This window comes from Ammospiza caudacuta, chromosome 20, assembly GCF_027887145.1.
Source record: "Ammospiza caudacuta isolate bAmmCau1 chromosome 20, bAmmCau1.pri, whole genome shotgun sequence".
Taxonomy (NCBI): Eukaryota; Metazoa; Chordata; class Aves; order Passeriformes; family Passerellidae; genus Ammospiza; species Ammospiza caudacuta.
Window position 1 is genome coordinate 8,213,918 of NC_080612.1, and position 10,632 is coordinate 8,224,549.

The 10,632-nt window shown below is 62.0% G+C and overlaps 2 protein-coding genes across 3 annotated transcripts; one reads left to right on the forward strand and one right to left on the reverse strand.

Annotated features, from left to right (window-relative positions):
* The first annotated feature begins 47 nt into the window (after positions 1-47).
* Positions 48-4,327, forward strand: KIF12 (kinesin family member 12). The gene is given in 18 exon segments (XM_058817962.1): positions 48-113; positions 115-245; positions 566-631; positions 759-837; positions 916-1,037; positions 1,190-1,265; positions 1,378-1,512; positions 1,620-1,848; positions 1,970-2,061; positions 2,282-2,417; positions 2,502-2,620; positions 2,718-2,822; positions 2,907-3,166; positions 3,338-3,521; positions 3,646-3,720; positions 3,797-3,906; positions 3,995-4,131; positions 4,263-4,327. Coding segments are annotated over 18 exon segments (2,187 nt in total).
* A 110-nt stretch (positions 4,328-4,437) lies between these two features.
* Positions 4,438-9,792, reverse strand: VTN (vitronectin). 2 transcript variants are annotated; one of them, XM_058817919.1, is made up of 9 exons: positions 9,587-9,792; positions 7,908-8,041; positions 7,243-7,362; positions 6,502-6,786; positions 6,256-6,395; positions 5,854-6,010; positions 5,612-5,761; positions 4,833-5,105; positions 4,438-4,659 (listed from the first exon to the last, which is right to left on the reverse strand). In XM_058817919.1, exons 2-9 carry the CDS (start codon positions 7,966-7,968, stop codon positions 4,541-4,543), a joined length of 1,305 nt encoding a protein of 434 aa, XP_058673902.1. In that variant the 5' UTR covers positions 7,969-8,041; positions 9,587-9,792; the 3' UTR covers positions 4,438-4,540. The 2 variants fall into 2 exon arrangements, with proteins under 2 accessions (XP_058673902.1, XP_058673903.1); XM_058817920.1 differs by lacking the exon at positions 9,587-9,792 and having other exon boundaries at positions 7,908-8,142.
* Positions 9,793-10,632: the final 840 nt, after the last annotated feature.

Here is a 10,632-nt window from a genome sequence, read left to right on the forward strand (position 1 = left end):
GCCCCCCGCCGTGCGACCGCCGCTCTCCCGCAGGGCTGGCACGGTCAATGTTTAACCGGAGCGGTGGTACCGGTTGTGCGGGGCAGCCTGGGCCGGCTGGGGGTGGTTCCCACAGGGACCGGCCGGGCGCTGCGGGCACCCCGAGCACCGGGTACTGGGGACCGCATGGAACCAGAGGGGGAGCGGGGCGGGGACCCCCAGCCGGACCCCCGGCCCAGAACACTCCCACGGGGCCAGGACAGACCGTAAGTTGTGGGGGAGACGGAGGAGACAGAGGCGACAGAGGCCACTCCGTCCTGGAGCAGCAGGACTTGGGCAGTGGCTGATACAGGCAGCGGGGGTGGCATCCCAAAAGGGCTGGGGGGGACAGGACCGTCCTTCTGCGGTGACATGGCGGGGACAGCGAGCTCTGTCCCCGGCCAGGCCTCAGGGCACAGTGGAGGTGGGAGGACGGTGCGAGCACAGCAGGACCGGGGGTCCCTCTACCCCAGCCACCGGGGTGCCCGCGGGCAGAACCCCCCAGCTGCGGGGCACCCACCACCCTGCTGCCCTCTGTTCCCCAAAGGAGCTCTGGAGAGGAGCGTGGGGGGCCCGTGGAGGGCAGAGAGACGCGTCTGAGAGTGGTGCTAAGGTAAGGGGAGATGAAAGGGCTCAGGGACGCGGCAGGAACCTCCCTGCCTGGGGCGAGGTCACAGCAGGGCTCCGCAGGGTCCCCGCGCAGCGACACCTCTGTGTCCCCGTCCACACTCCACCCTCAGGGTCCGGCCACTGACCTGCACGGAGACGCGGCGAGGTGACCAGCAGGTTGTGCACAGCCTCGGTGACGGCGCCGTGCACGTGAGTGCCACCTCCCCGTGGGACTGTGGGTTTGGGAGGGCTGTGGCACCCCTGAGCCGCCGCTGTCCCCACGGCCAGGTGAGCGCGGCCAGGCACGATGCCACCTTCGGCTTCAGCGCCGTGTTCGACGCCGGCGCCTCGCAGGAGGCCGTGTTCGAGGGCAGCGGGATGAGGCAGCTGGTGGAGCTGGCCATGGACGGGTGAGTCCCGGGGAGCCCCCCGCGGACCCCAAACCCTCCAACCAGCCCATTCCGGGCCGTTCCGGCGGGTTTGCACTGCCCGGGCAGTGTCGGGAGGTGGCATCGCTGTGCCACCGCCTACGGCCGTGCCTGACGCTCAGCATCTTCCACAGCTTCTCCTGCACCGTCTTTGCCTTCGGGCAGACCGGCTCGGGGAAGACCTACACCCTGATGGGACCCCTCGGCCAGGTAGAACGCTGACCGTCTGACCCCATCCTGGCCGTGGGATGAGCTCTCCCCACCCGGTCATGGTGCAGGTGAGTTCCCGATGTGACCGCTCACCATCCTGGCGTCTCTGCAGAGCGACACCCAGCCGGCGTCCCCGGCCCTGCTGGGGCTGATGCAGAGATCCTTCACCTGCCTCCTGGAGCAGAGCCGGAGCCGTGCCTCTGACCTGGCTCTCAGCGCTTCCTACCTGGAGATCTACAACGAACAGGTAAGTTCCTGCCCAGCCGCCCCCTCCGGCCCTGCTGGCACCCTGTGCCCCATCTCCAGGTGCCTTCCCCTGTGCTCTCCCGGTGCCTTCCCCCTGCCACATCCCAGGTCCGGGACCTGCTGAGCCCGGGACCCCCGTGCGCTCTGCCCCTGCGCTGGAGCAAATCCCGCGGCTTCTACGTGGAGAACCAGCTCAGTGTGGAATTCGAGAGCCTGGAGGCCATCGTCAGCCTGCTCCTGCAAGGTGCTGAGCCTCACACACGGGGCTGGGACGTGTTCAGGGCGTGCTGGACCCGCTGTGTGGGGATTCAGCCCCACGCAGGCCGTCCCAGGGCTGGTGGCGCTCTGATGGCAGCCAAGAGGAGCGGCCAAGGCAGCTCTGGTCGGGCAGGAGGTGCTGAGCAGTGGATGCTGTGAGGTTGGGGTGGCATGCAATCAATCAATTCCTCTCTCGGCAGGATCCCAGAGGCGCCGGACATCGGCACACGCCCTCAACAGGCACTCGAGCCGCAGCCACGCCCTGCTGACCATCCACGTCCGCAGCCGAGCCGTGAGCGCGCATCCCGCTCCTGGGCAGGGCTGGGGGGCTCAGGGCGCAGCGCGGGGGGAGCCCCACGGTGGGGGGGTCATGCTCTCCTCAAGGATACCCGGGTGGGGCTGGAGTGAGCAGCCGGGAATCCTGTCCAAAATCCAGGAGTCAGGACAGTGCTGTGGGCCATGGGGAAGGGGTGATGGGGGCCAAAGCATCACCCCCCAACGTGATTCCCCAGGCTAGCGCCTGCCCCAGCAAGCAGGGCACGCTGTGCTTCGTGGACCTGGCTGGCAGCGAGCGGGTGAAGGAGACGGGCTCCAGCGGGGAGCTCTCCGTGGAGGCCAACAGCATCAACCGCAGCCTCCTGGCGCTGGGTAAGGGCTGGGGAACCCGCCCTGGGAGCGCCCCCACCAGAGCCTTGTCCCTTGTCACATCCTGTGTGGCTCATCCTCCGGCAGGACACTGCATCTCCCTGCTGGCCAAGCCCCGAGGGAAGCGAACGCACATCCCCTACCGGGACAGCAAGCTCACCCGGCTGCTGGCTCGCTCCCTGGGCGGCTCGGGCATCACCCTGATGGTAAAACACTCAGGAGGCTGGGCAGGGGTCTCACCCCATGGAAAATGGTGGTGACCCTCTGGATGACAGCCCACCTGCATGTCTTCCCCGTTGGCAGGTCGCCTGCATCTCCCCGTCCTCACGCTGCCTCTCAGAGACCCTGAGCACTCTGCACTACGCCAGCCGTGCCCGCAGGGTCACCACTAGACCCCTGGCCAACAGGGTATCACAGATAAGGACCCCTCTGAGTTCCTCTCCCTGCTGCTGGGACCCCCCTGAGCCCCCCTTTTTCCACCCACCCTCCCAGGTGTCCCGGGAGAAGCTGCTGCAAACCTTGGAGCGAGAGATCCACGCCCTGCAGCTGGAAAACCTCTCCCTGCGCCAGCAGCTGAGCCTGCCCAGAGTGCCAGTGAGGGGCTCGGAGGTGGCAGGGAACCCTCCAAAGGCATGGGCAGGCTCTGGGGACAGGCACGGCCCTGCAGGGCAGCTCCCACCAGAGGGAACCCCAGCCTGGCCCAGCCTCTATGGCCTCCTGCGAGACTTCGTGGTGGAGAACGAGCAGATGAGGTATGGGAGGCTTGTGTGGGACCCCTGGATAGGGGATCAAGGGGCTGCCAGGGCAGCCAGAGCCCCTGGCTGGGCAGCACCCTGCACCAACCAGCCTCTCTCAGTGACTCCATGGGGCTGGGCTCTCTGGAGGCTGCCAATGCCCTGCCGGGCTTCCTCACTGCTCCCCAGGCATCCCCATCTGTGCCCACACCTCAGCGGTGACATCCCAGCTGGCCCATCCCACAGAGGCACCCGCAGCTCCTGTGACAGCCAGCCCCTGCTCCGGAGTGCCCGCAGCCTGCACGTCCCCCAGAGGCTCCCGGTGAGGCAGCGGCGGCCCGAAACCACACCCAGCTCCGTGCCCCGGCTGCCGGTGAGAGGCAGGGAGGGCTCTGCAGCCTGCAACCACAGCAGGGAGAGCAGGCACACACCACCCAGCCGTGCACAACCACCCAGCCATGCACACACCACAGACACACTGCTGTCCTCTCTTGCAGAAGCTCCCTCCTGCCTCCAGCCACCCCAGCTGCCCACAGTGCTGCCCTGTGCCAGCTGATGCCGCCATGTTCCAGGTACAGCCCCAGGGATCCCTTTGGAAGGGTGGCACAGGGGTGGCACAGCCACCTTGACCGCTCTGCTCACGCCCAGGTGCTGCCAGTGCCCGCTGTGCCACAGCCAGTGCCCCCTGAGGGAAGTGCTGGACAGGAGGACACGGCTCTGCCTGGCTCCCATGACCCCCAGCCGCACCAGAGGCAGAGGTGAGAGCCACTCCTTGGGCATCAGCTGCAGCTCAGGAGTTCCCTGGAGTTTTGGAGGTGATGGTTTGTTTGTGTGTCCTCATGGCAGGAGCCGTGGCAGGAGCAGGAGTTTGTCTCAGCAGCACCCGCTGCAGAGGGAGCTGCCAGGCCCTGTGTGCGTCCCCAGCCCTGAGGGAAGGGTCATCCCTTCAGCACCACCATGGCCAGGGCTGCCAGAGCCCAGAGGTGAGCAGGGCAGTGCTGGGAGAGCAGGCAGGGCCTTGGATGGGCACCCATCCCTGCTCAGCCTCTCACACCTGGGGCTGTGCACTGATCCTGGGGAGATGGAGACCTGACCCTGCTGCTCCCGCTGGCAGCTGCTGGCACCGTCCCTCTCCTCCAGTGGGAAGAGGCACTGGCCTGGCTGGCAGAGCAGATCTGAGCTGCCACAGGCACACCATGGATGGGGCCAGCATCACAGACTGGGGGGACAACCACAGCCCTCGGGGACATGGGACCTTGGACTGCAAGGACTGCACAAACCACGGCACAGACGGTTGGATGGATGGACAGACAGAGCTCTGCAGCCTGCATGGCCCTCACAGTTTATTTCTGTCTAGCTGGGGCTGTGCTGCTGGTGTTTCCAGGGATCCCATCAGGTGCTCTCCTCCGCGGGCTGGGGGCAGTCCAGCCAGTACTGGGCGATGGAGCGGGGGTAGCGCGGCCGCACCAGGTCCACGCGCTTGGTGCGCAGGTTCACACGGTAGTACTTGTCTGGGGAAGGGGACAGGGCAGTCAGGACTGTCCCCAGGTCTGGGGAGCTGCCAGGCCTCACTGCCAGCACCTTCCCACTGCACCCCAGAGCCATTGCAGAGAGAGAGGAGCACTCCCCATGCCCCAGCAGCCCTGATCCCACATCATTCTGGATCCTGCCAGAGCAGACTCACCTCCCACAAAGAAGTAAACACTCTGGAGCATCTCACACGTGGAGCCCGACAGCCCATCGCTTTCAACACCTGATGAGTCGGGGTCGTTTTGCAGCCAGCTCCAGAATCCCAGGTTCAGTGAGCGGTGGTGGTTGTACCTCTTGCGCTGGCGGCGGGATTTCCTCCTGCGGGGCTGCTGGGAGGCCACGTAGATCCTGCCGGCCATGGCGGCGTCCAGGCGGCTGGGCACACCCCGCCAGTCCCGGCTGATGTACCACGGCCCGTTTGCCCCGGCTGCAAAAGGAGCAGAGGCTGAGAGAGGGGGCAGCAGCGTGCCCGAGACCCACGGGAGTGCTCCAAGGGATCCCAGCCTGGATGGGATGTGTGACAGTGACACAGGCCAGGCTGAGCCAGGAGTGGCTTAGCCCCTTGGCTGGGATCTGCTGAGCCCCCTTCTCCTCCTCTCTGTCTTTCATTCTCTCTGCTCAGGGCTGGGGTTTTGCCGTGGCATCTCCAGCTCCAGTGACAATAAACAGTCCCCAGCAGTGACACCGTGGTGTGAGGCAGCTGGCGATGGGTTTGGTCATGGGGGGCATAAGGGCTGTGAGGGTGGGATTGGGGATGCTGTGGGAGGTGCAGCTGTGGCCTGAGGGATTCCTGTGCATGGCCTGGGCAGGAGGTGATGGCTCATCCTGCCCACCTTTGCTTCCAGGCATCGCTCCCTCCTCCCTGGCTGTCTGCATCCCTTGTGCCCTGTCAGTGCCCACTGTTGGGACCCACCAACCCTTCCCAGCCCTTACGCATCCTGCTGCCAAAGAGGATCTGGAAAACATCCTCCCAGCTGTCCCTGTTCATGAAGGCATAGTGCTTGAACACCGTGGAGGGCGAGGACTTCTCGCAGTCGGCCTGCGTGGGCTGCTGGGCGAAGTCGTAGGACCAGTAGTACTTGTCTAGGAGAGGATGAGCAGGGTGTTAGTGGGGGGAACAAGCACTGCAGGGGTGCCCAGCCTGTGCCCAGTGGTGCCAGGCTCTGCCCCCTTACCCTTGAAGAAGTACACTCTCTCATTGCCACGGTAGCTGTGGGCAGGCAGGGCAAACGCTGCGTCCACGTTGTCAGGGATGCCCTCAAAGCCCTCGGAGATGTCCCGGGGGTACCCAGGGTCCAGGGCTCCATCATCAAAGCGCCAGTACTGGGTGCCCTGGGGGGTGGGGGACAGAGAGGGGTCACAGGTGCAACATGCCCCAGTCACAGGTCTGCCAGGAGGAATGTGGAGATGATGGGGAGCCCTATCATGAGGCTGTGGTTGCTTGGGGTTCCAGAACAACCACAAGGATTTGGGGTTTCTGGCAACTACCGCATGCATGGGTGTATGGGAGGTGCCAAAAGGGGATTTAGGGTGGATTGGGGGTTGTGCTGGCCACCCTGGGAGTACCCCCAGCCCACCTTGAAGAGGTAAGTCTTGCCCTGGCAGTTGATGCGTGTGAAGGCTGCATCGATGGGGCCCTCGATGCCCCACACGTCACTGATGAGCTTGGGGTAGCCAGGCCTCACACTGGTCTTGTCCAGCTCATAGAAGTACTTCCCTGGGGAGAGAGGAGAGGTGGGGGCAGCAGGAGGGACTGCAGACACCAGCACAGGGTGACAGCATGGCAGCACGTCCCACGTGCCTGGGCAAGGTCCCCAAAGTACCTCGGAAAGCGTAAAGGGAACCGTTCTTCAGGTCGGTGAAGGCATCAAAAGGTTTCCCGCTGCACAGCTCCTCAGGCTCCTCAGACACACCTGGGGTGGTGTTGGGCACCTCTGGCAGTGTCTCTTCGGGGTTTGGCTGGCTCTCTGGCGTGGTCTCCACCGGCGCTGGGGCTGTGGGCAGCTCTGTGGGCTCTGCCACGGGCACCTCCTCGGTGACAAAGTCCACAGTGAGGTTGTAGTCCAGGTAGTCGTCCTCAGGCAAGGCAAAGACGTCTCCCCGGGTCACTGCAGGGAGGGAGCAGGTTGGTTCCCCTGGGGTTTGGGAGCAGGAGATGCTCCCTCCCAGGCAGTAGGGATTTATAGAATCCTGGAGTCATTAAGGTTGGAAAAGTCCTCTGAGATCATCAAGTCCAATTCAAGCCTGCACTGCCACCCATGTCCCCAAGTGCCACAAGTATATTTTTTTTAGAACACTTCCACAGATGGTGATTCCACCTAGGCAGCCTACTCCAATGCCTGAACACCCTTTCAGAGAAGACATTTTTCCTACTAGCCAATCTATCCAATTAGCACAGATCCCTCACTCCAGATGGCAACGAGCCAGCTCCCAAACCCCCCTGTGCTGCAGCAAATCCTGGTGCTGACTTCACCCCTCAGCCACAGGTGGGTGCAGACCTGACCCAGCACAGACCCCATGAGTAGAGCACCCGTTCCCCCTTGCCCTGGCCATGGGGACAGTACCTTTGGCTTTGCAGACGGTGGAGTAGTCACTGCAGCAGCTCTGGTAGTACACACAGAGGGTGTCACACTGGCACTTGTGCCCTGCATCGAAGCCTTCTTCACAGCGGCCCTCACAGGAGTCTGCAAAAGCCATCCATAGCTCAGGAGGGGTGATGTGGGGTGGGGCAGTGGGGCCCATGCCTCCCCTCTGGGGGAAAACAAACTTGGGGATGTCCTGGTTGGGGGTACCCCAATCCTTCATGGTCAAGTCCATCACCAGGGGTGACAGCAGCTCCTTGCCCTGCTCCCACTCAGGTCCTGCTGGGATGGGAGCCATGGATTGGGGTGTTCCCTGCTCCCACTCAGGTCCTGCTGGGATGGGAGCCATGGACTGGGGTGTTCCCTGTTCCCATCAGGTCCTGCTGGGATGGGAGCCATGGATTGGGCCGTGCCATGCTCCCAGTTCCATGCTGGCAGCCCAGCTGTGATTGGGCAGGGATTTGCCACAGCACCATTGACACCCATGTGCTGCCCACCTCTTTCTCCCCATCCTGCAGGGTACAGCCAACACGGCCATGGCCACCATCCGCTCCCTGCCCACCCTGCCCAGCCCCTCCACCAGCCCACAAATCTCTCTTTCTCCATCCCCAAAGCACCTGGCAAGGTGTTGGCTGGCTAAAGCTCACCTTCTGCAGCACGGGTGGTGGCCAGCAGGGCCAGCACGAGGGCAGGGAAGAGCAGCCTCATCCTGGGTGTCCCTCCTGTGTCTGTGCGAGCTGGAGCACGGCAGAGCCCCAGCAGCGTCCCGTGTTTGCTCAGCCTGCCCCAGAGGGGAAAGCAAACAGGCCAAGGTCGGCACGGGGGGAAAGGGGCAGAGATGATCTCCCACCCAGCTTCCCCCGCAGCCCACGCTGAGCTGGGGCTGTCTGCAGGGGGACAGGGGGTGTAAGCAGCTCCTCCCCAGCCTGGTGCAGGGTGGGCACTGCTCAGAGAGTGGGCAGGGACAGCAGAGAGTCAGGAACCACTTTTGATGTCCTGCCACACTCATTTCACAACATACCTCACGGTCTAAGAGCAGCCAGCTGTTTCCCAGCCTGGTCTTGGCAAAGCCAAAACCCCAAATGAGATGGGATGGGGGAGCAATGCTCAGAAGACAAAGGGAAGAACCCCGGGCTTATACTTGCCCAAAATATCACCATTTTAACGGGATTTCAGCTTTCTCAATGTCAAGGATGGGAACAGACCTGGGGATCCCCAAAGCACGGGGGCTTAGGATGGGGCAGATGCCACCTCCATGCCTGGGGACCAGAGGCCAGAGGTGAGTGGCTGGGGCCGGGAGCCCTCAGCACTTTCACTGCAGAAGGCAAACAAAGGCCTGTGTATTTTGCTCCCGTCATCCCCTTTCCAACCAATCTCTCAGTTACTAATTAATGTCGACTCAGCTCTTTTGGCAGCTCCTGATAACTCTGGGGTGTTTGTTTAATCGGGGCAAGGAGCAAACGCACACGAGGCTGCAGCAATCCTGGCTCTTCTGCCTCTGCTGGGACAGGAGCTCCAAGGGATCTGTCCCAGCCCCTGGTGCAGCTTTTAGGGGGAAAGAAACCCGAGCAAGGTGCCCAATTCTCCAGGGTCTTTCCTCTACCAGCTCAGACACAGCAGTTCCTGGCATCATCTGCCCCTGGCATCTTGCTGGAAAGAGCTTTATTTGGTTTTGAGAGGCATTTCCACCTGGAAGCCCTGGGGAGCTGAGGGCAGCTACCAGACATTGGCTTTTGGGGCAGAACTTTTCCTGCAGCCCTCACCCACTCCTTGTCCCCTGGCCTCAGCTGTGGCAGGGCTGGCATTGTCCCCAAGGGGTTCATCCCATCCCTGTTGAACAGGACAGCAGCCCTGAGAGGGCTCAGGCTTGCAGGAGGCTCTGGGGGAGAAGGGCTGGGCATTGTCTGAGCTGCTTTGGCTGATCAGCTAAGACAAAGCTCCCTCCTGCTGCTCCGGGCTCCCAACCAGCAGCCACAGCCCCATGGAGGCTCAGGGAGCCCTTCCCTGCCAGGAGCAGATCCCAGGAGAGGGGCTGTGTGGATAAAGAGGCCCCGGGGAGCTCCTGGGGAGCAGAGCCGGTGAGGAGAACTCGGAAAATGGGGCTGAAACCCCAGGGCAAGGCTGGGAACCGCTGGGTCTGAAATCTCTCCCAAAAAATGCAAAGCAAAGCAAAACTAAAAGCAAAACAAAGCTCAGCTGTGTGGGCTAGCCAGGAGGGAATGGTTTGAATTCTGCTGCCCCCGGGCAGCAAATCCTCTGCTGCTCTACACTGCAACATCCCTTATGGTTACGCCGATTAATAATAATTCATTAGGAAATTCCTTACTGGTTCTGTGCCGAGCTGCTCCCGCAGTTTTGCCCTGCTCTGGGTGCCTTGTTCGCCGTCCTTCCTTGTGGGGTGATGTCCTTTTCCTCTGTCTGTCCCTTCCAAGTGGATTCAGAGAGGATTAGGAGCGACTCTGTCACATCCAAACATCAACTCGAATTTAAGTCTCAGGCTGACCTGGCAACAACCTGGTGTTGGAGTCAAGGATTTAAGCTGCTCCTCCCAGCACACCCGAGAAATGCCCAAAGCGTGTAAGCATTTCTGCCCTGAGCACGTCTGGCCTGGAAAAAAGAAAACAAAAGAGGCCCAGGCTGCCTCTGCTCTTTCTTTTATCATGCAAATCCCGAGCCCACCCAGAAGAGCTGCTCTGAATTTCCACCGAGCAATGGGGATTTGCTTCCTGCTGGTACCAAAGGGGTTCAGAGCGCCGTGCCAGGGTGGTCACAGCCTCACCGTGACCACCACGGTGCCTGGTGGCCTTTGCCTGCCCCCTGTGTCCCCTCGCTGCTCACAGAGGGTCCTGAAGGAGTGTCCTGAACAACCAGAGTGGGGGTCCCTGCCTGCCATGGGGGTGACACCGCAGCAGCAGCTCGGGCACAAAGGGGGATGTGGGCCATGGGGACAGCAGGATGAGCCCCAGGTCGGGCTGGGCAGGGAAGGCTGTGGAATAGAACAGTTTGTGTTGAAAATGGAAAATTGTCTAGTTCCAAATCCTGTCACGTTCCACTATCCCAGGTTGCTCCAAGCCCCATTAACCTGGCCTTGGACACTTTCAGGGTTGGGACTTCCACAGTTTCCCTGAACAAACACTTCACAAGTGAAAATTCTCTCCTAGTATCAATCTAAATCTCTCATCTTTTATTTTAAAACTGCTCCCCCTTGTCCTATCGGTATCTGTTCGTGTAAAAGTCACTTCCCCTTTTATTAATAAGCTTTATTTAAGCGCTGAGAGGCCACAATCACAGGAACATAAAATTTAGGATGGAAAAGCGACTCCAGCCGTTATCCCAGCACTGCCAAGCCCACCACCGAGCCACATCCCCAAG

Coding starts and splice junctions, on each gene's coding strand:
- VTN (XM_058817919.1), bottom strand. CDS start 7,968: ATGAGGCTGCTCTTCCCTGCCCTCGTGCTGGCCCTGCTGGCCACCACC. Junction 5,762..5,853: donor GAGAGTGTACTTCTTCAAGG/GTAAGGGGGCAG, acceptor ATCCTCTCCTAG/ACAAGTACTACTGGTCCTAC. Junction 5,106..5,611: donor CCTCTTTGGCAGCAGGATGC/GTAAGGGCTGGG, acceptor CTCCTTTTGCAG/CCGGGGCAAACGGGCCGTGG.